Consider the following 25,625-nt stretch of genomic DNA (forward strand, 5'->3'; position numbering starts at 1 on the left):
GGAATATTTTTTTTAAATTTATTTAGCGATTTTTTATAAATTATTTTTATACTTTTTTTTTTACTTTATTACATTGTCCCAGGGGGGGACATCACTGTCATGTGTCAGATCGCTTATCTGACACTTCACACAGCGCTGTGACAGATCAGCGATCTGACAGGCGCTGCTGCAGGCTTTCTCGTGCCTGCTCTCTGCAGGCACTGAGGAAGCCGCCTCCCTGCAGGCCCCCGCGGCCATATTGGATCCGGGGGCCTGCAGGGAAGGAGGCCCTCAGATCAGTGCAGCACATCGCGCAGTGTGCCAGGGGTTAATGTGCCGGGGGTGGTCCGGTCCGGAAGAATTCTGTCTCTCTGACCTGATAATTTTTCTGTAAGAAGCCTCCCACTCTACACACATTACCTGTGGTAATTCCACCTGTTTGATCTCGTTACCTGTATAGAAGACACCTGTACACACACTCAATCACACTCCAACCTCTCCACCATGGCCAAGACCAAAGAGCTGTCTAACGACACCAGGTACAAAATTGCAGACCTGCACAAAGCTGGGATGAGCTACAGGATAATAGGCAAGCAGATTGGTGAGAAGCCAACAACTGTTCACACAATTATTAGATAATGGAAGGTGCATAAGATTACTGTCAATCTTCCTCGGTCTGGGGCTCCATGCAAGATGTCACCCAGGGGCGTATCTAGGGGGGGGGTCAGCCGGGGCACTTGCCCCGGGCGCAGCCGGCAGGGGGCGCAGTCCGGGCCGCCTAATGCAGCGGTCCGCAGTGTCCTCCCTCGCGACTGCGCTCTGCCGCCCCCCCGGCCTGAGAGTCGGCGGTTCTCTGTGTCAGCTGTCAAGCTGACAGCTGGCGCAGAGAAGGTGCGCGTGCCGGCTCCCATGGAACAATTGTACTGGCGTCTGTATAGACGCCAGTGCAATTGCAGCTCTGACCGCCGGGCCAGAGCGACGTCAGCAGCGTGACATGTCATGTGATCACGCTGCTGACGTCACTCCCCGGCACCCAGAGCGAACGCTCAGCGCTGGTGGTAAGTGTGCTCCAATGTGGAGCTGAAGAGCCACCGAAGATGGGAGATGGGGTGGTGTTAATGTGTGGGGATGGGGGTTAATGAGTGGGGGGGTTAATGAGTGGGGATGGGGTTAATGTGTAGTGGGGATAATGAGTGGGGATGGGGGTTAATGTGTGGGGGGTTAAAGAGTGGGGATGGGGTTAATGTGTAGTGAGGTTAATGAGTGGGGATGGGGGTTAATGAGTGAGGATGGGGGTTACTGTGTGGGGGAGTTAAGAGTGGGGATGGAGGTTACTGTGTGTGGGGGGTTAATGTGTGGGGGGTTAATGAGTGGGGATGGTGGTTATTGAGTGGGGGGGTTAATGAGTGTGAATGGGGGTTAATGAGTGGAGATGGGGGTTAATGAGTGGAGATGGGGGTTATTGAGTGGGGGGTTAATGAGTGGGGATGGAATTAATGTGTGGGGGGTTAATGAGTGGGGATGGAATTAATGTGTGGGGGGTTAATGAGTGGGGATGGAATTAATGTGTGTGGGGGGGTTAATGAGTGGGGATGGGGTTTAATGTGTGGGGGGATTTGGAGTGGGGGTACATAATGTGTGGGGGATTTGGGAGTAGGGACGGGGGGTTAATGAGTGGGGATGGAATTAATGAGTGGGGATGGGGGTTATTGTTTGGGGGGATAATGAGTGGGGATGGAGTTAATGTGTGGGGGATTTGGAGTGGGGGGTACATAATGTGTGGGGGGATTTGGGAGTGGGGATGGGGGGTTATTTAATGTGTGGGGGATTTGGAGTGGGGATGGGGCTTAATGTGTGGAGGATTTGGAGTGGGGGGTACATAATGTGTGTGGGGGATTTGGAGTGGGGATGGGGGGGTTTTAATGTGTGTGAGGGATTTGGAGTGTGGATGGGGGTTACTTAATGTGTGTGAGGGATTTGGAGTGTGGATGGGGGGGTATTTAATGTGTCTGAGGGATTTGGAGTGTGGATGGGGAATTTAATGTGTGTGGGGAGATTTGAGGACACAGAGTATGTATGAGGAAACAGTATGGGGAGCGAACGGGTTAATGTATGTGGACACAGTATGGGGAGTCAGGGGTATGTGTGAGCAGACAGTATAGAGAGTGATGGGGTAAATATATGATGAGACAGTATGGTGAACAGAGGGATGTTAGAGGAGGGAGGGGAATAGTGTGAGGGGACAGTATATTGCAGATATTTGTATTTAGGGGCATTATAATAACACTTCTATCTTTAAGGGCATCGTGTGGAGATTTGCTGCAGAAGACCGGAGAAGATGGAAGTCTGCAGAGACGAGATGTGGATGAGAAAACTCATCATGGGTCTGGACAAGAAGAAGAAAAGGAGAATGACTTCAGAGACGACGTCATCTATAAGGTACCTGGATGTAAATGTTATTTGTGCTACTGACTAATTCTCATGTTTTTATTTGTTAGGAACATTACAGGGATGCTCCAGGTTTGTGCTGAGTCTGCAGACATTCTATGTGACTGCAGACTTCTGAATTCTCACAGTGCTCACTGAACGCTGTCAGGATTCTCTCATGCCGGTAATTTACATACATGCGGTCACATGCTGACTAGACATGTGTGGCCTCACTCAATGAAAATGAACAGAGCGAGGCCGGGCACGTCTAGTCGGAATGTGGCCAGAAGTATATAAATCACATACTTGTGCTGACATGACTGTACATCGGCAAGGGAGAATCCTAAAAGTGTGCAGTGCATTCATTGTGAGAATTCAGAAGCTGCAATGTCAGGACTCAGCTCTGCAGGTTCCAGCAGTCATCACACGGACACTTCACTCATATGCGATTTTCATAGTTATGGCCCCGTGACGACGAGCTTCTCTTCCTGCTTACAGTTTTTTACTGAACATTGAGAGCATTAGCGAGAGCAGCTCGTGGGTACATGGCTAAGAGTGCAAGTCTCATGTGTGCTGGGGGGGGCACCGAACCAAATTCTGGCCCCGGGTGCCAGGAAGCCTAGATACACCTCTGATGTCACCTGATGGTGTAAGGATTAGAGTTGAGCGAAACGGGTCGAAAAAATTCAAAAGTCGCTGACTTTCGCCAAAGTCGGGTTTCATGAAACGAAACCTGACCTCAGTGTGAGGTCGGCCACGAGGTCGGCAACTTTAGCGCCAAAGTCGCATTTCAAAAGATGCTTCAGCGCCCTTTTTCAGCCAATGAAGAAGAATGGACACTGTGGGCAACGTGATGACATAGGCAGCGGTCCCCACCATCTTTGAGAAGGGCATGCAAGTGATTGGCTTGCTTTGGAGGGCGTGACAGGTGGTATAAAAGGGCGTGCACGCCGACCGCCATCTTACTTCTGCTGATCTCAGTATAGGGAGAGCTGCTGCTGCTGCTGCTGAAGATTCTGTAGCGTTAGGCAGGGAAGAAGAAAAAAAATCAGCAGCTGCTGCTAGCAATTTGGCCTGTACAACACACCAGTCACTGTGCAGTGCAAGGGGAGGCTATATTTTGGTGGATCAGCTCTGTTGGTTGTTAGGCTGCCTTATAAGGCTACCTGGTAGCTGCATTGCTGGTTTCACACTGCTCTGCAAACTGCTTTTTTTAAAAGCAATCTTTTTTTTTTTGTCCTGGTGAGGTACTGAGCGTGCATTTTTTCACACCGTACAGCGGTGTGATATACACTGGCCTGACACAATACATCAGTGTCCAGAAGTGTGTAAGGACAATCCATTTCTCCCGTCATATATCACATTTTACACACCAGCCAAATTCATCCTGTCACACAGCGGTGTGATATACACTGGGCCTCACACAATACGTCAGTGTCCAGAAGTGGTAGGAGAATTAAATTCTCCCCTGTCCTATATACACCTTGTACCTTGTTTTACAGTTCCATATCGTTGGTGGAATTGTGGGTACATTTTTAAAAAAAATGAGGAAGTGTGGTGTAAGAGGCCGTGTTAGTGGGCGGGGGTTGCCAGCTGTTAGTGATGGTGTTGGTGTTGGATCTGATGGTAGTGGCAAAAGCAAAACAACACCTAATGCAGGAGGTGTTGAGCCTGCGTCATCGTCTGGCTCCACAAGGCCTCGAAGGCTCCCTTTTCTGGGAGTAGGTAAACCGCTTTTAAAGCCAGAGCTTCAGGAACAAGTTTTGGCCTACGTTCCTGACTCGGCCTCCAGCTCTATCGCCTCCTCTTCTGAACTTTTAAACAATAAAAGCACTGAGTCGTCTTTGGAGGCTCATGGTCATGAACCACACCTTTCTTTGTGTCCTTCACCCCAACCAAAACTGAAGGATGCGGCAGGCCACACAATAGATTACTCCATGGAGCTGTTTTCACATACCATACCTGGGTTATCAAGTGAAATGGTGAATTACCCAGGCCAAGATGAATCTGACATGGAGTGCACTGATGCACCGCCACTGATAGATGATTCTGCTGGTACATTCACTCAGAGCACGACATTGTCCTCGCAGTGTACTGAGCCAGATTCTGACCCTGATGAGACTCAGGTGCCCCTTCCCACATACTATACCACTGTACACGGTGACACAGAGGAAGGTGCACATGACATTGAAGAGGAGGTGATGGATGACCCAGTTGTTGACCCAGATTGGCATCCATTGAGGGAAGAGGGTGCCGCTGCCAATAGCTCCGAAGAGGAGGAGGAGTATCAGCAGCAGGCATCGACATCGCAACAGCTGTTATCTGGCAGGCACGGAGCAGTCCAAAAACGGGTTACAAAAAGCCAAAAAGTTGCTCAACTGCTTGGCCAGACAGTCAAAATAGCACAGCGTGCAAGGACGCAAAATGTGTTCCATAGTAGGAAGAGTGCAGTGTGGCACTTTTTTGAACAAAATCCTCATGATCAGGCCAAGGTTATCTGTAAGAAGTGCACAAAGACCTTTAGCCGAGGGAAAAATCTGAAAAATTTGAATACCAGTTGCATGCTTAGACATTTAACCACCATGCACTTGCAAGCGTGGACGGAACACCAAACCTCAAGTACCACATGTGCAAATGCTACCAAAGAAGGTAGTCAGCAATGCTACATTGTTTCCCCCACTGTAAGCCCGCCGGTTAGCACAGCAGCAAATGTTGATGTGTCGTTGCAAGGCCAAAGCTGTCGAATTCACAATGTTATATCAACGAAAGACTGAATCTAGGCCATCAGAAAGAACACCTACTCCATCACCATAATCAACCCTCTCTCAGTCCACCCTGTCCACCGCTAGTTCCACCATAGGCATCTCTCAAGTCCAGCTCACCCTGCCAGAGACTATGAGTAGGACAAGAAAGTACTCATCCTCTCATCCGCGTACACTGGGTTTGAACGCCCACATTGCCAAACTAATCTCGTTAGAGATGATGCCCTATCGGTTGGTGGAAAGCGCAGCTTTCCTCGAACTCATGGCCTACGCAGTACCACGCTATGAACTACCCAGTCACCACTTCTTTTCTCGCAAAGCCATCCCAGCCCTCCACCTTCATGTGAAGGACCGCATTGTCCATGCACTCAAGCAATCAGTGAGTGGAAAGGTGCACCTCACAACTGATGCATGGTCCAGTAGGCATGGCCAGGGCCATTACATGTCCATCACTGCGCACTGGGTTAATGTGGTGGATGCAGGGTCTACAGGGGACAGCGGTGGTGGGACAGTGCTGCCTAGCCCACGGTATAGGAAACAGTTGGCTGTAGGTGTTCGACCCTCCTCCTCCTACTCCTCTAGAAGCGAAAGCTCGTCCCCAGAGCGCAGTCGCAGCAGCACTCCATCCGCAGCTGCCAGTGTTGCACACGAGGTGTCCCCCTATCGATCAGCTAGTGGAAAGCGTCAGCAGGCTGTGTTGAAGATGATGTGTTTGGGCGACAGACACACCGCGGAGGTACTGGCCGACTACTTTCAGCAACAAACTGAGTCATGGCTGGGCAGTCTACATCTTAAGGCAGGCAAGGTAGTCAGCGATAACGGCCGTAATTTTGTGGCTGCCATAGCCCTTTCAAAACCCAGCCACATACCTTGCTTGGCTCACACCTTGAACCTGGTGGTGCAGTGCTTCCTCAATAATTATCCAGAGTTAACAGGCCTGCTCCAGAAGGTTCAAAAACTGTGCTCGCACATCCGCCGGTCGCCCATACACTCCAGTCGTATGCAGAAGCTGCAGCGATTGCTACACCTTCCCAAGCACCGGCTAATTATCGACGTTGCAACAAGGTGGAACTCCACCCTGCACATGGTTGAGCGGCTGTGCGAACAGAGGCAGGTCGTAATGCATTTGTGGGAGGATACCCGGACAGGCACTTTGAGGGCAGACATGGAGTTGACAGGTGTGCAGTGGGCAAAGCTGAAAGACCTCTGTAAAGTCCTCCAGTGTTTTGAGGAATGCACATGGCTGGTAAGTGCAGACGACACCATCATAAGAATGAGCATCCCACTTATGCGTCTGCTCATACAAACTTTGACGCACATTAAGGAGCAGGCGTCTGCAGCCGAGGTTGACGAAGAGGAAGAGGAGGAGGAAATCCTTGATGACAGTCAGCCATTGTCTGCTCCGGGACCTCTCCTGGACGAGGTGGAGGAAGAAGAGGAAGAGGAGGAGGAGGGTGATGATGGGGATTATTATTTAGGGGAGGAGGATGCTTCTCGTGTGTCCAGAGAAAATGTTGGCGTGGCAAGGTCTGGTACAGGATTTGTGCGTGACTGGAGGGATGTGGATTTGCCAGAAAGTGCTCCTCCACCAAGCAGTCGCACTGCATCATTGACACCGGGAACATTGGCCCACATGTCAGATTTTGCCTTGCAGATCCTAAAAAGGGACCCCCGCATTGCCAAAATGATGAACGATGACGACTACTGGTTGGCCAGCATCCTGGATCCACGCTATAAAGGCAAATTCCAAAACATCATGCCACAGGAGAACCTTGACCTAATATTGGCTAACAAACAAGCTACTCTGGTAAACCGGTTGGTTGAGGCATTCCCAGCACACAGCAGCGGTGATGGTTCTCACACGAGCCGTAGGGACCAGGGGCAGCTTGGCAGAGGTGTTCGTGGTGCACACATCAGAAGTGGCATTGGAGACAGGGGTTTCATGACCATGTTGTGGAGTGATTTTTCAAGTCCCGCTCACGCGACTGGTAATACTGCATCGATGACAGGACACAGCAGTTGTCAACTATGGTTACAAACTACTTTTCCTCCCATGTCGATGTTCTCCCTCACAGGTCATTCCCCTCTGACTATTGGGCCGCTAAACTGGACACCTGGCCTGAATTGGCACAATATGCCTTACAGGAGCTCGCTTGCCCAGCTGCAAGTGTGCTATCGGAAAGAGTCTTCAGTGCTGCTGGATCAATCCTGGCAGAAAAAAGGACCCGTCTGTCAACCCAAAATGTGGATGATCTAACCTTCATTAAAATGAACCATGCATGGGTTTCCAAGGATTTTGTCCCACCTTCCCCTGATGACACATAGAGTGACAGAAAAATGGCTTGCTTTGATCCTCCTCTACCTGGGACTTGAACAATTTCGTCTTTTGCATCAGCTGAATGTCCAACATCAACATATGCCACTTTCTAAAACTCCCTAACTGTGCTGCCTCCCCCCCCCATGGCTGGGGTCACCACCTCGCGCATGAAACCGTGCGAGTGTCGTTGCCCTGGACAGGTGGGTAGGCCGACTCTTGGGCGCGGGCACTGGCACAGGGTCCCTCATAGTGCAATCAAGTGTCTCTGACGGTGGTGGTGCACACCCGCCGTCAGACACACCGCCGTACTATGAGGGGCCCAGTGCCAGTACCGATGCCCACGAGTGGGCCCCCCTTGCTTGGGCAGGGCCCCAGTATTTGCAATCTTTACCTCTCCCTGCTCCTCCGCTGTGTAGTCTGGGCCGTCAAATCCATACTGGGCCTGACACCGTCTGAGCCTGCCTCCTGATCTATAGACATATATTTTGAATGTGTACACTATGCTATCCATACATGTTATCCGGGGATTCGGTACCCTTTCTCACATTTGTGCAATCACATGTAATCCATACTGGGCCTGAGAACGGCTGGCGAGCTGTTATGCAAGCTACAGCACCTGTGGTTTGCACACGTAAGTTTTTCATTTTTTCAGGAATGCCGTTTAGGCCTAATTCCGGAACTGCGGTTGACCTGCACTTACTGGGAAATCATCGTTCGCGGGTAATAATTGTAATCCCAGATCCCCATCACTAACGTTGTTCAGCGGGTTATCTGCACCTGTAAGCGACAAACGCTGGCCCTTTCAGTGTAGCGCACATGCAGCCAAGGACATGTAAGGGCATGACACACCAGTTATTGGCCAATCTCACGTGCCAGAGCCTCGCGTGTCCCTCTAGTAAACCGGACTCGGACTGCAGGGCATGATGGAGTCTCGTTCGTTAACGGAATTAAGCTTGCAATGTGTGCATCTTTTTTGTTGCTGGATGGCTGAGGTTGCCCATGTTGAGTCAAATTACGCTGCAGGCTCCACTCCTGGTGGTGCCCTTCTGGACATTCCTTTAAGGTTCAGCTTTGCAACCATACTGCTCCCGTAAAACAAACACTTTGCCTTCATGGACGCTGTTTGGAGGGTCGTGACTCGTGGGAATAACGCCGCCCAATCAGTTAACCTGCTAGAGAGATCCTTCGTTGCTCCCAAGCATGACATCACACTCCCTAGGAGGAAGGTAATGCCACTGTGGCGACCGTACTCCTGGGGGTGACACAAGTGCACTGATGCCCAGCCACTGCTCGATGATTCTGCTGGTACATTGACCCAGACCACTACATTCCCCTCGCACTCTACACGGCCAGAATCTGACCCTGATGAAACTCAGGTTACCCTTCCGATATACTGTTCCATCTTACACGGTGATAAAGAGGAAGCTGCAGATGAAAGTGCAGGTTCGGCCCACCCGCCGTCAGACACACCACCGTACTATCAGGGGCCCTGTGCCAGTGCCGTCGCCAACGAGTGGGCCCCCCTGCTTGCTCAGGATCACAGCACTTGCAAGGTTGAGATACTTACCTCTCCCTGCTCCACCGTCATGACGTCTTCCGCGTGTCCTGACAGTGATATTCTGATCAGAGAGCGCAATGACATCACGTCTGTACGCCCTCTGCCTAAACAGCCAAGTGCAGTGAGATGGAAGATGGGGACGACGAGGAGTCCAGACTAGTACAGGGATTCCCTAGCGAGGAGACTTATTTAATTGTTTTCAATGTTGGGACAGCAATTTTTGGGGAGCACTATACTCTGGAGAATGATAGATGGGGCCCACCATACACTGGAACATTCCAAAGGTGGACATCAGACACTGGAGCAGCATTTACAGGACCCATTATACACTAGAGCATTAGAAATGGGGCCCATTATGTATGGAGCATTATTTGGGCCCATAAGACAGTGGAGCTTCATCCATGGGGACCAACATATACTGTAGCATTATGTGGAGCTCATCATATACTGTTTCAAACATTATATGGGATCAATGATTCCATATGGAGAAATATATGGGCCTCATTACTCTGTATAGCGCACTATGCGGTGCCCATAATACTGTATGGAGTTATATACTGTCCGTTTTTGGAGCTATTGGAGAATTTAAAATGGATATCAGTCATGAGATGTAAGAAGTGAAGTATTTTTCATTGTACTATACCACTATTTCTCTGCCGTATCGGAGCAGCATGAGTTGTGGTATGTGTTAAAGGGGCGCTCTTTCGCCCAGGGCACATGAAAACCTGGAGCCAGCCCTACCCCCCACAACTTTAGCCAAATAACCTCCATTTTTCAGTGCGTAACTAGTATTATGAAGTTAATTAAGGTTGACAAGCTTCAGTAATAAGAATTTATGCTTTTGGCATTCAAATGGGCACTGTAGGTGTGTTTCTTGTCCTCCTCTCACTGCCGACTTTTCTTCCCCATTGACTTACATTGGGTTTCGTATTTCAGTCGGACCCTTGACTTTTCCCTATAGTCGGCCGATTTCGTTCGACCCGACTTTTGAGAAAGTCGGGTTTCGCGAAACCCAACTCGACCCGAAAAAAGGCAAAGTCGCTCATCTCTTGTAAGGATGATTCTGAGAGAGGTCAGGAATCTGCCCAGAACTACATGGGAGGATTTGGTCAATGAGCTGAAGAAAGCTGGGACCACAATCTCAAACATTACCGTTAATAACACACTACGCCGTCATGGAGTAAAATCCTGCAGGACACACAAGGTCCCTCTGCTCATGCCAGCACATGTTCAGGCCTGTGTAAAGTTCACCAAGGACCATCTGGATGATCTAGAGGAGGCATAGGAGAAGGTCATGTGGTTAGATGAGACCAAAACAGATTTTTTGGTATCCACTCCACTTGCCATGTTTGGAGGAAGAAAATGGATGAGTATAACCCCAAGAACACTGCCCAATTTTGAAACATGGTGGGGAAACATCAAAGTTTGGGGGATGCTTTTATGCAAAGAGGACAGGATGACTGCACTTTATTGAAGGGAGAATGGATGGTGTCTAAGGATAGATGGACACCTGGATGTTCGGGTCTGGCGGGTTCAGCCGAACAGTTACAAAAATTTCGGGTTCGGGTACTAGAACAGTACACAGACCTGAGCCCAGACTCCATTCACTTGCCAAACACCCATTGTTTGCCACGCTCTCATGTGCATGACACCTCGGCGAACACCGCTTCTGATTGGCGGTAAAATCATCACCGTCGGTCTGCAAAAGACAGCATGTAGCTGTGATCGGAGGTATAAAGTTTACCTCCGGTCACTGGTGTTGGCTGATGGGACTACAGCTCCCATCAGCTGACGCCTCTCACTGTTCAGAGCGGTGTTTCCTGCGCTGTCATGCACGTGACAGCGCAACAAACACCTAGTGTTCAAGGGGCCGAACCTGAACAATTACACAGACTTACTGATGAAGTCCATGTTCGGTGTCTGTGCCCGAACAGTAGGTGTTCGGTACGGACGCCAAACTTTACCATTCAGGTTCACTCATCTCTAATGGTGTCAAGTATCGCAAGCTTTTGGCCCATAAACTCCTTCCCTCAGAAGGAGCATTGAAGATGGGTCGTGTCTAGGTCATCCAGCATGACAATGACCCAAAACACACAGCCAGGGCAGCTAAGGAGCGTCTCTGTAAGTAGCTTTGGAAGGTCCTGGAGCCTGGTCCTAGCCAGTGTCCAGACCTAAACTCAATAGAAAATCTTTGGAGGAGCTGAAACTCAATGTTGCCCAGCGACTGCCCCGAAACCTGAAAGATCTGGAGAAGATCTGTATGGGGGAGGGGGCCAATATCCCTGCAGCACGGTGTGCAACCTGGTCAAGAACTACAGGAAACATCTGACCTCTGTAATTACAAAGGTTTCTGGACCAAATATTAAGTTCTGTTCTTCTATTGTATCAAACACTTATTTCATGCAATAAAATACAAATTAATGATGTAACAATCCTACAATGTGATTTTCTGTTTTTTATCTTTAGATTCTGTCTCTCACAGGTGAAGTGTACCTACAATAAAAAATTACAGACCTCTCCATTCTCTGTAGGTGGGAAAACTTGGAAAATTGTCAGAGGATTAAATACTTATTTTCCCCACTGTATATGGGAAATTTATTCCTCTAAGGGAGAACAAAACAGAATTTTACTGCTTTATGAGGGCCACGAAAACAGACATTACTACTGTAAGAGAGCAGAACTTGGCCCATGGTATATGGACCTCTTTAAGGCTTTTCTGTGTTATTATCATACATAGAAATCTATGTGATATTTACATGTAATTAGTAACAGAGCCCAGAGCCGGTAGAGATTTAGCTGCCCCCATGCAGACGGCGCTCACTTACCTCGGTCTCGTTGGTTTCCGTGAAGCTCCAGGTGTGGGTTGTGCCTATATTTATTGTCACTCCGGTCTCAATCTGGGCAATAAACGGGATCCCAGCTTTAAACTTGATTGACATTCCGGTTTCAATTTTGAATCCGTGTTCTTGGGAGAAGGAACTGGATGACTTTTCTGTTTTATCAAACCTGAGACAGAATAACACAAATCTGCTGTGATTTCCAAAATAAATTTGGCTTCACCTTCACCCTAAACCTAGCGGCTCATTGAACACCGTTCACAATTTAGTGCGCAGCAAGTATTGTTCAGGAGTACACTGCGCCTATCGCCCAAATCACCTTTTTTATCATATTACACATAGAAAAATAAAAACTTTTCTAAATATAATTACGGTAATTAAAAAAGATAAAGGTAAAGTTCGCTGCATACAGTGTGGAGGGTGCGCGCATGGCATGCAATTATTACTATTCATTGAAAGTCACTCCGCCCCGTATCCAATGCCACAATCCGGCCGGCTTCCAGGACAATACACTCAATATCGGAAATCACAACTTTTACATGTTCTGATTTTCATTACAAAGGGGTCTATGCACTTTTCACAATAGACCCTCAGCTCTCCAGTAATGGTCCGTCCATGCCGGCACAGGAAGAGGTCTGGGATGGAGAAATGTCTCTACTCTGTGAAAGTATGGATGTTCTTCCAAATGAGCTGGCCCAGGCCGCTCTTGCTACTTTTTGCTGTTACTAAAGATTATGTTCATAGTTGGAGTGATTTTTATATATGCCGTTCTTTATATTTAGCCTTTGACAGACACATGGCAATACTCACGTGAAGCAGTGTTTTAGCGTGGAGCTGCTCGTCCTGTTATCGTAGACTCGCTCCTCAATCACTTCTGGATTCTCAGCAGACGTTTTTGCTTTTTCAGGAAGAAACTCAAAGCTGATAATTTTGCCGATTGTCTTGTCTTTTGTGAAAGCTAGATAAGGAAATGTATTGTAGTAACATCCTAACTTCTCAGCACTCTCCAAATATGTACCATTATTTGGTAAGGATCCGCTGTAAATATTTCCCTTCCCTTTATCTACACACCACAGATTTCCACCGGGACAAAATGACATGAAATGTGTCAGATCGTGCCAGCCGCCTCTTCCGGCCACGGTGACTGTCTGCATCCAATCCTTGAAGTATGACTCTTGAGTTGGTGGCTTGGACTTCACAATAATATCTTGTTTGGTCACTGCGTACAGATCACCACATTCATTAAAGAATAAAGCTTCACACTTCTCCCAACCACTGGTCCCAATCAGGGTGGCTTGTCCATACATCCAGGGTATATTTTCATTGTCTGGCTGTGGACCTTTGTAGAAATCTCCACTTTTGGTTGTTCCATACAATTCTCCGTTTGGATGGAAGAAAAGAATTTTATATTCACTCCATTCACATCTTCCGACTCTTCTGGCTTCAGAAAACCAATCCACACCTTCCTTTGATTGAACTGGCCCCTTGTAAAGGTCTTTATCGCGGACACAGAACAGTTCCCCTTCAGGACTGCAGGTTACATGGCTTGCATTTCCAAGTTTTCCCACAACTGCAGCTCTATGACTATAGTCGTCTTGAGGATCTCTAGGAGGCAGACCGATTCTCATGGTTCCATCTTTTCCGATGGTCAGTAAGAGAGTCTCTGAAAAGGAGGAACCGGGCCATTAAACTTTAGATCAAATCATGAATTCATCTCAAAGTAAAAGCTGAACACAAAGAATACAGGGATGTCTCCAAACAATAACTGATGGATGATTTCCTTAGGGTTAGGGTTAGGGTTAGGTTACCTCATGGATGATTTCCTCAAGGTACAGAACATTGTGGGTTAATTTTGTGACAAAATGAACAATTAATGGAGAAATGTTCAATCTGATGGACCGGGGACTTTTTTCAACCCATGTAATTATGTAACTATGTATGAATATGAAAAAAAAAATAAAATTGGGCAAGTGGAATCAGTCCCCGATGCGCAATTGATGGTTGGATTTATTTCTGTATGGTATGATCAGCAGATTTTTTCCAACATTGTATAAAAGCATCTTTTTCACCAATTTCAGATCATTTCAAGAGTGTACATCTAAATATAAAACATTTAGCCACATTAACCCCTTTCCGACGTTGGGCGTAATAGTACGCCAATGTCGGACTCCCTTTGTTTGATGCGGGCTCCAGCGCAGAGTACTCACCTTTCCAGGCACATGTCAGCTGATCTATGTAGCTGACATGTGCCTGCAACAGCTGTGGGTGGAATCATAATGCACCTACAGCTGTTATCTAGTTAAATGCTGCTCTCAATCCCTGACAGTGGCATTTAACTCGCGCTTACCCCGTCACATGATCGTAGGTCACCGATGGGCCGGCATGACAACCAGAGCTCTGCAGCAGACCTCTAATGTTGTCATTTCCAGATTGCTATATGCCCCATGGTCAGCACTCATACCAAGTGAGCATTTCTGCTACACATAGGCGATTTAATCATCACCTGTGTATAGCAGAAGAGATCAGACAGCTGCAACTTCTAGTCTCCCAAGGAGACTATTGAAGCATGCAAAAAGTAAAAAAAAAATGTAAAAAAAAAAATATGAAAAAAAAAATAAAGTTTAAATCACCCCCCTTTCATCCCATTCAAAATAAAACAATAAAAAAAAATCATACGGTACATACTGTATATTTTAGAACCGCCCGATCTATCAATATAAAAAAGGAATTAACTCGATTGCTAAATAGTAACAAGAAAAAAAATTAAAAGCGCCGAAATTATGTTTTTTTGGTCACCACGACATTGCAATAAAATGCAGTAATGGCCAATCAAAAGATCATATCTGAACCAAAATGGTATCAATAAAAACTTCAGCTAGGCGGGCAAATAATAAATCAAAAACTGAAATATCCTTGGTCGTTAAGGGGTTAATGAAGCTAAGAATTCAGATCCAACAGAAACAAAACGTTTGACATCATAACACAGTGCTCAAAATTTAGGGGCTGAAATTCATCCCAGGTATTTGAAAGCAGGCAGGCCCAATATGGCCCCTTCCCATTTATCATCTTGGGGTCTCTATTATTACCCTGCCTGGACGAAAATAATATTTACTACAAGACCTAGATTTCCAATAGCGTTCTCATCCTATCTCTTTTCACAGCCTCCCATGCACTATTAAGGTAGACCCAGAGCTTTCCCTCACATACAGTACAAAGACCATGGATAGGCTCACATACAGTACAAACACCATGCACAGGCTCACATACAGTACAAAGACCATGCACAGGCTCACATACAGTACAAAGACCATGCACAGGCTCACATACAGTACAAACACCATGCACAGGCTCACATACAGTACAAAGACCATGCACCGGCTCACATGCAGTACAAACACCATGCACAGGCTCACATACAGTACAAACACCATGCACAGGCTCACATGCAGTACAAAGACCATGCACCGGCTCAAATACAGTACAAAGACCATGCACAGGCTCACATACAGTACAAAGACCATGCACAGGCTCACATACAGTGCAAAGACCATGCACAGGCTCACATACAGTACAAAGACCATGCACAGGCTCACATGCAGTACAAACACCATGCACAGGCTCACATACAGTACAAACACCATGCACAGGCTCACATGCAGTACAAACACCATGCACAGGCTCACATACAGTACAAAGACCATGCACAGGCTCACATGCAGTACAAACACCATGCACAGGCTCACATACAGTACAAACACCATGCACAGGCTCACATGCAGTACAAAGACCATGCACAGGCTCACATGCAGTACAAACACCATGCACAGGCTCACATACAGTACAAAGACCATGCACAGGCTCACATACAGTACAAACACCATGCACAGGCTCACATACAGTACAAAGACCATGCACAGGCTCACATACAGTACAAAGACCATGCACAGGCTCACATACAGTACAAAGACCATGCACAGGCTCACATACAGTACAAAGACCATGCACCGGCTCACATACAGTACAAACACCATGCACCGGCTCACATACAGTACAAACACCATGCACAGGCTCACATACAGTACAAAGACCATGCACAGGCTCACATACAGTACAAAGACCATGCACAGGCTCACATACAGTACAAACACCATGCACAGGCTCACATGCAGTACAAAGACCATGCACCGGCTCAAATACAGTACAAAGACCATGCACAGGCTCACATACAGTACAAAGACCATGCACAGGCTCACATACAGTGCAAAGACCATGCACAGGCTCACATACAGTACAAAGACCATGCACAGGCTCACATGCAGTACAAACACCATGCACAGGCTCACATACAGTACAAACACCATGCACAGGCTCACATGCAGTACAAACACCATGCACAGGCTCACATACAGTACAAAGACCATGCACAGGCTCACATGCAGTACAAACACCATGCACAGGCTCACATGCAGTACAAAGACCATGCACAGGCTCACATGCAGTACAAACACCATGCACAGGCTCACATACAGTACAAAGACCATGCACAGGCTCACATACAGTACAAACACCATGCACAGGCTCACATACAGTACAAAGACCATGCACAGGCTCACATACAGTACAAAGACCATGCACAGGCTCACATACAGTACAAAGACCATGCACAGGCTCACATACAGTACAAAGACCATGCACAGGCTCACATACAGTACAAACACCATGCACAGACTCACATACAGTACAAAGACCATGCACAGGCTCACATGCAGTACAAAGACCATGCACAGGCTCACATGCAGTACAAAGACCATGCACCGGCTCAAATACAGTACAAAGACCATGCACAGGCTCACATACAGTACAAAGACCATGCACAGGCTCACATACAGTACAAACACCATGCACAGGCTCACATGCAGTACAAACACCATGCACCGGCTCACATGCAGTACAAAGACCATGCACAGGCTCACATGCAGTACAAACACCATGCACAGGCTCACATGCAGTACAAAGACCATGCACAGGCTCACATGCAGTACAAACACCATGCACAGGCTCACATACAGTACAAAACCATGCACAGGCTCACATGCAGTACAAACACCATGCACAGGCTCACATGCAGTACAAAGACCATGCACAGGCTCACATACAGTACAAACACCATGCACAGGCTCACATACAGTACAAAGAACATGCACAGGCTCACATGCAGTACAAAGACCATGCACAGGCTCACATGCAGTACAAACACCATTGATAGGAACTGAAGGAGTTAAATTGAGTTCTGTCTATGTTGCATTCTCTTGTTTAAAACCTTATCTGTTCTTCGAGGAGATGTCTCAGACATCTCCCTTGTGAACCAAGGTCAAATACCTCTGCTTTTTCGCCTAAATGACTTTCTTTGTCTAAAACAAGTTGTAAAATCATTTGTACTGCGCATGTCTGTAAAATGTTTAAATTCTTTACTATAAAAGACGGAAGCCTAACTGATAAGCCAGAGGCGTCTTGGAGGCATCCTGAGTTGTACCATACAGCTGGTGTCTGTGTAGTTCTTCTCCACGGAGCTGATTTAATTAGAGACATATGATGCTTCACACCCAAGAACATCGGTCCTTCAGATGAAAGAGTAATCTGAGGGATCCCGACAGTTTCCTGGCGCCCGAAACAGGGACCTGATATAGGCACCTCTCCAAGACTACCCGATCTACAGACCACTCCAGTTACTGATGAAATTGTGAACAGCAGACCTAAACACCTGGCCAGGTAAGAGATCAATTTTTCTCTTCTCTGCTCTTCATAATCTATCATTATAACTAAGGTCCGTATAAAGGGGAATCTAGTAGAGGAGGGGGCCGTAAAATCAGGTCCATATAAGAACTCTGAGGAAATCGGGTGTGACACGCATATGTAATTTCTGCTCGAATGAGAGGTTACTGTAGGTTCTGTGTGTGCACAGCTATTTTTAGAAAAAGAGCTGATGCAAATCAAAATGGGAGAGGTCTGACATTACGGAATATAAGGCTGGGTGAACAGTTCATACTGCGCAACCCGGACGGACAAGTTTTTCACAATAGACGGTTCCGCACTAGGAATAGAGGAGGTTGTTGAATGGCTACTTTGATTTGAAAGGTTGTGGAAAGTAGAAAAATAAGCTGCACAGTAGGTATTCGTTCAAAGAGTGGTGATATTGCCTAACTGGGCCATGTGACAGCGTCCTTTCGGGGAGGTCACCGCCTAAGCTTAAATCAACACCCTTTACGAATAAACCTTGTGACAGATAAGAGTGTGACCGAATGAGCACAGGACCGTGAAATGAGCCTGTGACAGGATATGACTGAAGAACCCCGATAGATGGACACTTTATTTACAATCCTGTGTGTTGTGGGAGTATTTCTGTTCGGATGCTACATAGCATATAAGTACACGAAACACGTAGTACACCGAGGAACAGACACTCCATTTAGCCTGTTAGCACCTTAGGAAGAAGGTAACGAGGTATAGTAGAGCCTAGTCTTGAGCTTACCCAATACACCACCTAAGGCAGGGGACTAACAGGAAGACAACAAGAGAGACAGGATAAGAATAAAAGATAAGATGGGGAACAGTCAGGGAAAGATACCTGAAGAAGGAAATCGGTTATGTGATATAATTGAGGATAGATATGGAAGTAGTGCAGCAAAGAACCTGGAAAAAGTATTAATCAAATCCAAAGTGCAAGATAGGCAGGCTGTGTGAATCCTTGTATATATGTCTATGAGAACCTCTGAATAAGATGAGAGATGAGTAATTGAGTAAAAAAAAAAAAAAAAAATCAGTGAATGAGCACGTATGAATGAATCATCACACATCATTTTTGTGTCAAGAGATTTGTGACCTTTCTAGTTGTGGTGGAATCCCGGACAGATGCGTTATAGATATTTCAAATCTACATCTGAGACTGAATGAATTGAGTAATGATATAGTTCGTGTTATATGTGGCATTGCATTGTAAAGTTTCCTGAATGCATTTGGCCAGAAAAAGGGCAAGGCATGGTTAATCTCATTATACAGTTATCTGCCCTTACGGTGAAATCCCGTGATTTTGAGTTTCTTTGTAGAAATTGATTTTGATAAGTCTAAAGAACTACAGAATTCTGTGAAGGACGACGCTGCATTCTGACGGGAGGGGGGAAGGATGGAGCTGCGCAGTTTCTTCTCCCTTCGCTCTTATCTCTGCTGAGTGTGAGCTGTGCTCAAAATTCTCTGTAATTCTATCCGTAAGGTACACGCTGAAAGATTTGTGCATTTTAAAGCAACAGTACTTAATTGAAGATTGGAAGTTAAAAGTAAGATATGGTGCCTAATTTAGAAGGGAATTGTAAGTGATTGCTTGGTCATTAATGTGTTTGAACCTGCTTCTAGTTGTGTGATTGATTTGTATAGCAAATTGTGTCAAATTACAAGAGACAGAGAAGGAAGGAAGCAGTAAAACAAGTGGGACAAATATTGAAAAAGGCAAAAATACCAGAGTGTGAATGTTTGGATGTACAAAAAGGCACAGACAAGGGAAGAAAATAGCAAGTGAATAAATGATGCTTGAGAATGTGCAGCAGTGTGGAAGGTGTATTATGAATGTTTGATTGACAAAGTGTAACCAGAGACCCAGACAAAACAGATGGACTTGTAAACACTGTGGTCAGACTCAGACAAACCCAGACTGAATAGCTACTTGTGTGACCTGTGCTACTGACCTAAGAGAATTGCACTAAATCCTATCCAGACAAGATCATAAGAAGCTGACATAATAGTGTGGATAGTGGGTAGTAGGGACATTGGCCCTTGAGGAGTAAGCTGACAGTAGACATCAGACGGCCAACCCCATCAGGACCTAGAAGTGTGACTAGAATAAGAAAGATACAGGTGTATTATCCCTGGAGCCCCTCTGACCAGCTAGCTTTGCTGAAGCAGCTGCCTGCCCCTGAAGACCAACCATTCCCGTTTTACAGACACATAAAGGAAGTACAGCAGACATATAAGTGTACCTGGGCAGACCTAGAGAGGTTGATGAGTTTAAAGGCAGGTGACGCACTAGATCATATAATTAAGACACATACAGATGTGACAAAGAATCAGGCTTGGGGCATGGATGATAAATCTGCACGATCTGGGGAGACGTACTGTGAGTCACTAAGACAATGGGCTGCAGTGGAACAATCAGAGCAGTCTGTACTCCTGACTAATGTGACACAGCAAAGAGGAGAGAGAGTAGAGATATACCTTGGACGGTTACAGCTGAAATGGGCAGACATGGGGTACATTTGCATAAACCCACTTGATGTTAGAATACTGGTGAATGCATTCATTGACGGTATGAACAAAGACTTACGAGACGCAGTACAGACAGCCAGACCTGAATGGAGACATGTAGATCCGAAAGACCTCCTTAAGGTAGCTAAAGAAATTGAGCAAACAAGGATAATAAAACGACCTGTCATGTATGCTGGAGCACAAGGAAAAAAGTGGAGACGTAATAGGAAAGGCATGTGAGATGACACATGACATCCATGCCATACTCCTACAAGTTCAACCAAAACATCTGTCTATGGCCAGACAGCTCCGACTTGAGTGTGCTCTACTAATTCCTGAGTATGTCACTCCTCAAAAGATGTAACGTTCTGAATCCAGCCACCCTCCTGCCTGTGGATTCAGAAAAGGGGGAATTGGTGACCGTATTGGCAAGTGAGGAAGGATACTTTGACATGACGCATGAACATGTCTGCATAGAACTGATGAGTCAGGAGACAGTTGGGTTTGCACACATTCATGAAAAACCTGTTCCTAATGCAGACTTTGAGTTTCTTTTTTGTAGATGGCCCCAGATACCACCAGGATGGACGATTCTACACTGGATATGCAGTAGTATCCTCACATGAGGTAATCCGAGCGGAACCACTCTCTCCTCACATGTCGGCGCAGGAGGCAGAGTTGAAGGCACTCACTGAGGCGTGTAGAGCCGCTGCAGGTAAAGTCGCTAACATTTTCACAGATTCGAAGCCCATTAAAAATGCAGAGCTGGTGAAACAATTGATGGAGGCATTGATGTTACCAGTCCAGGTTGGCATTGTCAAGGTAAAAGCACACACAAAGGTGACTCCGTGGAGGTAGAGGGCAATAGAAGGGCGAACGAGGCTGCTAAAATAGCACAAGGCGGCCTAGAGAGAGCAGTGGACGGTGGCGGGGAGTCAGCGTATTCCAGCCACATTGGGTCTAGATGTCCTGAAATCCCTCCAGCAAAAGGCTGCCCAAACAGAGAAGGTACACCGGGGGAGACTGGGAGCTGAGCTGAACTCAAATGGAGTATGGGAGAATAAGGATAAAATGTGCCCACCAAAGTCCCTGTTCCCAATCATGGCGCAAGCAGCACATGGCCCCAATCACACCTCAAAAAGTCACATGTGTGCCATGGTAGATGCCTTCTGGATCGCTCCTGGCTTCAGTTGCGCAGCCGCGAAACTTGTACAATCATGCCTCATCTGTGCACAGCACAACCCAGGTAAAACAGTAAAAGTCCCTAAGAAAGCGACACCTAGGCCTCTCTACCCGTTTCAGAGACGGCAGATTGACGACATACAGCTACCAAGGTAGGAGTGTATGCAAATATCCTAGTATGTGTAGATCTCTTCTCTGGATGGCCAGAGGCCTACCCGGTGAAAACGGCTACAGCTCGAGCCACTGCAAAGAAACTGGTGATGGAACTAGTACCACGATTCGGTGTCCCTGAAACAATTGAATCAGACAGAGGTACACACTTTACTGCTGAGGTAATGCAAAATGTAATGCAAATGATAGGTGTAGAACAAGCATTTCATACACCCTACCACCCACAGAGTTCAGGGAAGGTAGAAAGAATGAACGGGACACTGAAATTGAAAATACAGAAAACCATGGAGCAGACCCATAGACCATGGCCAGAGTGTCTCCCATTAGCATTATTCTCAGTAAGGTACACACCCACGGGGAAAACTAAACTGTCACCCTTCGAGATACTGTTTGGAAGACCACCGAACACAGGGTTGTACTACCCACAGGTCTTAACACTCAATGTGGATAATTTGACAAGTTATGTAATCCAGTTGCAAAAGCATTTAACTCAAATGCATTCTCTAGTTTTCTCTTCCACTCCAGATCCAGATAGTGTGGAAGGAATCACTGTCTACAACCTGGTGATTACGTATATGTCAAGAAACACTCCAGAAAGACCCTTGAACCCCGATATCAAGGACCTTACCAAGTACTCCTAACAACGCCTACTTCTGTTAAGTTGGAAGGACGACCAACCTGGATCCACGCATCGCATTGCAAACTAGCCACAGGAGTTAACAAAGCATAAGAGTGCATAATGTTTTGGTTTGGTTTTGTTGCATTATCTGTAATAATGGTAGCTGCGTGGGACAATCTAAATTCTCCAATGTCCTTGAATAATAAGTTTATACAACATCATGAAAAATTACTGAATGATTGGTCAAATCATTTGCTGGATCTGCACACATTCACCAGTATCGGCCACTAGTATTCCGTTCCTTGTTATTCCTATGCCACCCGAGGAATTATTTGCCTGGACCAGTTGTTCTGATACACTTGCTAATAATGCCACAAATAATGTGAAGTTATGGAACACAACTGTTGGTATACCTATTGTGGGATGGGTAGGATACCCTTGGTGGCAGGGTAATCTTTCAGGAAGTAATACATACCTTCAATATCTGGCATATAAAGGGGGGGCTTGGGTACCCAGGAATAGAACTCGATTAACCTACCTGGGGCAAATTCCAATGTATGGCCTACAAGTTAGTTTTAATGTAACTTCCCACTCTACTGATGCCTTCAAACCAATACTGCTAGAAAGAAGGTTGCATAACACGTCCTGGGAGTATTCCAATTTATTTCCCCAGGGCAATAATGAAACTTGTTTTAATATTTCAGGTAATATACCTTGCAACGAGTCATCTGGATATGAGAAAGGAACTCCCACCTGTGGAAATCCCGATGTAGGGTATTGTAGCCCTTTAGGACAACTTCCAAATTGGTGTATGCTTCAGAATGTATCTGCGTTCATAGATTTAGTTCATAGACTGGTATTACAACATTCAGCCCTATGGGACCTACCTAGTGACATGTTCTGGGTATGTGGAGACAATGCATATAAATGGTTGCCAGTAGGGGTAAAAGGTGCTTGTACTCTGGGTCGTTTGACTCCAGCTACCTTTGTTATTCCGAATGACCAGTTGAATACTCAGAGCATACCTAAACACACGTTGTACAAAAGAGCTGCTGACAATACACCTCGTCCCTCTGGGAGACCACATATAGTGCAGATGAGTGTGGCTAATAAAATTGTCAGCTCTATTTTTATTTATCCTATGATTACTCAAATGTGGGCTAAATTAGTCAGGGCTACAGATTACTTAGATGACCAAATATGGGATATATTGGATATATTGAACACCACCGTTGCTGTCCAAAATCATTGTTGTTTGTATCTTTGTAATATATGTGCTATTGAAACTTGTTTTTTGGTGTATCTCTGTATGCAAGAAAAGATGTAGAAATAGATAAGGAAGTTTGACTGTAAACAACAAGAATTTAACTATTATTCCTTTGAGTCCTAGATTGACATCTCATTTCTGGCATGAAGGAGCGTACTCTTGCAATGATGGACGTGGCTTCAGTATCTGGGGGATGGAGAAGGTAGAAGACCTGTCTCCCTTGGGCAACCCGTCGGCCTGGGATAGTACCTGGTGAACGAGCCACTATCCGCTGTTGTTGCAGGATCCAGTGTTCCAGATTGTGGAAAATGAAGATGTCAAAGGGGGGAATGATAGGAACTGAAGGAGTTAAATTGAGTTCTGTCTATGTTGCATTCTCTTGTTTAAAACCTTATCTGTTCTTCGAGGAGATGTCTCAGACATCTCCCTTGTGAACCAAGGTCAAATACCTCTGCTTTTTCGCCTAAATGACTTTCTTTGTCTAAAACAAGTTGTAAAATCATTTGTACTGCGCATGTCTGTAAAATGTTTAAATTCTTTACTATAAAAGACGGAAGCCTAACTGATAAGCCAGAGGCGTCTTGGAGGCATCCTGAGTTGTACCATACAGCTGGTGTCTGTGTAGTTCTTCTCCACGGAGCTGATTTAATTAGAGACATATGATGCTTCACACCCAAGAACATCGGTCCTTCAGATGAAAGAGTAATCTGAGGGATCCCGACACCATGCACAGGCTCACATGCAGTACAAAGACCATGCACAGGCTCACATGCAGTACAAACACCATGCACAGGCTCACATACAGTACAAAGACCATGCACAGGCTCACATACAGTACAAACACCATGCACAGGCTCACATACAGTACAAAGACCATGCACAGGCTCACATGCAGTACAAACACCATGCACAGGCTCACATGCAGTACAAAGACCATGCACAGGTTCACATACAGTACAAAGACCATGCACAGGCTCACATACAGTACAAAGACCATGCACAGGCTCACATACAGTACAAAGACCATGCACAGGCTCACATGCAGTACAAACACCATGCACAGGCTCACATACAGTACAAAGACCATGCACAGGCTCACATGCAGTTAGTTAAAAGAACATGCACAGGCTCACATGCAGTACAAAGACCATGCACAGGCTCACATGCAGTACAAAGACCATGCACAGGCTCACATGCAGTTAGTTAAAAGAACATGCACAGGCTCACATGCAGTACAAAGACCATGCACAGGCTCACATGCAGTACAAAGACCATGCACAGGCTCACATGCAGTTAGTTAAAAGAACATGCACAGGCTCACATGCAGTACAAAGACCATGCACAGGCTCACATGCAGTACAAACACCATGCACAGGCTCACATACAGTACAAAGACCATGCACAGACTCACATGCAGTACAAACACCATGCACAGGCTCATATACAGTACAAAGACCATGCACAGGCTCACATGCAGGACAAAGACCATGCACAGGCTCACATACAGTACAAACACCATGCACCGGCTCACATACAGTACAAAGACCATGCACAGGCTCACATGCAGTACAAACACCATGCACAGGCTCACATACAGTACAAAGACCATGCACAGGCTCACATGCAGTACAAACACCATGCACAGACTCACATGCAGTACAAACACCATGCACAGGCTCACATACAGTACAAACACCATGCACAGGCTCACATGCAGTACAAACACCATGCACAGACTCACATGCAGTACAAACACCATGCACAGACTCACATGCAGTGTTCCCTACAGCTCTACCTCTCAAGAAAATTTCAAACCTTCATCTCCACATATGTCTTGTCTCAGAGTGGACATGGATCACTTGATGGTGTGACAGCATCTTCCACTCAATGTCCCCTGCTTGGCTTCGGCCTCCCACAGGCTGCAGGCTGGCAAGAAGCTTGCAGCCTGCTGGAGTAAGTGGTGGCATTAGTGGTGGAGCATGGATTCAGTGTCTCTGAACTCTGTCACATCTATTAACAATACCGCTCATACTGTGGTCATTGTCTCAGTTAATGTGGTCCAATGACAGACCGGCCCAGCAGATTCGCCAAGCGGCCGGTATGGCCATGTGAACATTGCTGTTTATGCCACATTTCCATAAACTTAGAAACAATTACGAGGATTCCTAACTCATCTTTACAATGTTATTTTGATTTCTCTGATTTTTTGTTTGA

The 25,625-nt window shown here is 46.3% G+C and overlaps 1 protein-coding gene across 1 annotated transcript in view; it reads right to left on the reverse strand.

Annotated features, from left to right (window-relative positions):
- Positions 1-25,625, reverse strand: part of LOC141072622 (uncharacterized) — a 65,999-nt gene that overhangs the window by 8,109 nt on the left and 32,265 nt on the right. Inside the window, exons 3-4 of the mRNA XM_073559910.1 lie at positions 12,691-13,543; positions 11,869-12,049 (exon numbers count right to left, since the gene is read on the reverse strand). Coding sequence (XP_073416011.1) covers positions 11,869-12,049; positions 12,691-13,543 — 1,034 coding nt within the window. The remainder of the gene's footprint in view (positions 1-11,868; positions 12,050-12,690; positions 13,544-25,625) is intronic.

Source organism: Dendrobates tinctorius, unplaced genomic scaffold (genome assembly GCF_039654945.1).
Source record: "Dendrobates tinctorius isolate UK_male_01 unplaced genomic scaffold, ASM3965494v1 ptg000282l, whole genome shotgun sequence".
NCBI classification, from domain to species: Eukaryota; Metazoa; Chordata; class Amphibia; order Anura; family Dendrobatidae; genus Dendrobates; species Dendrobates tinctorius.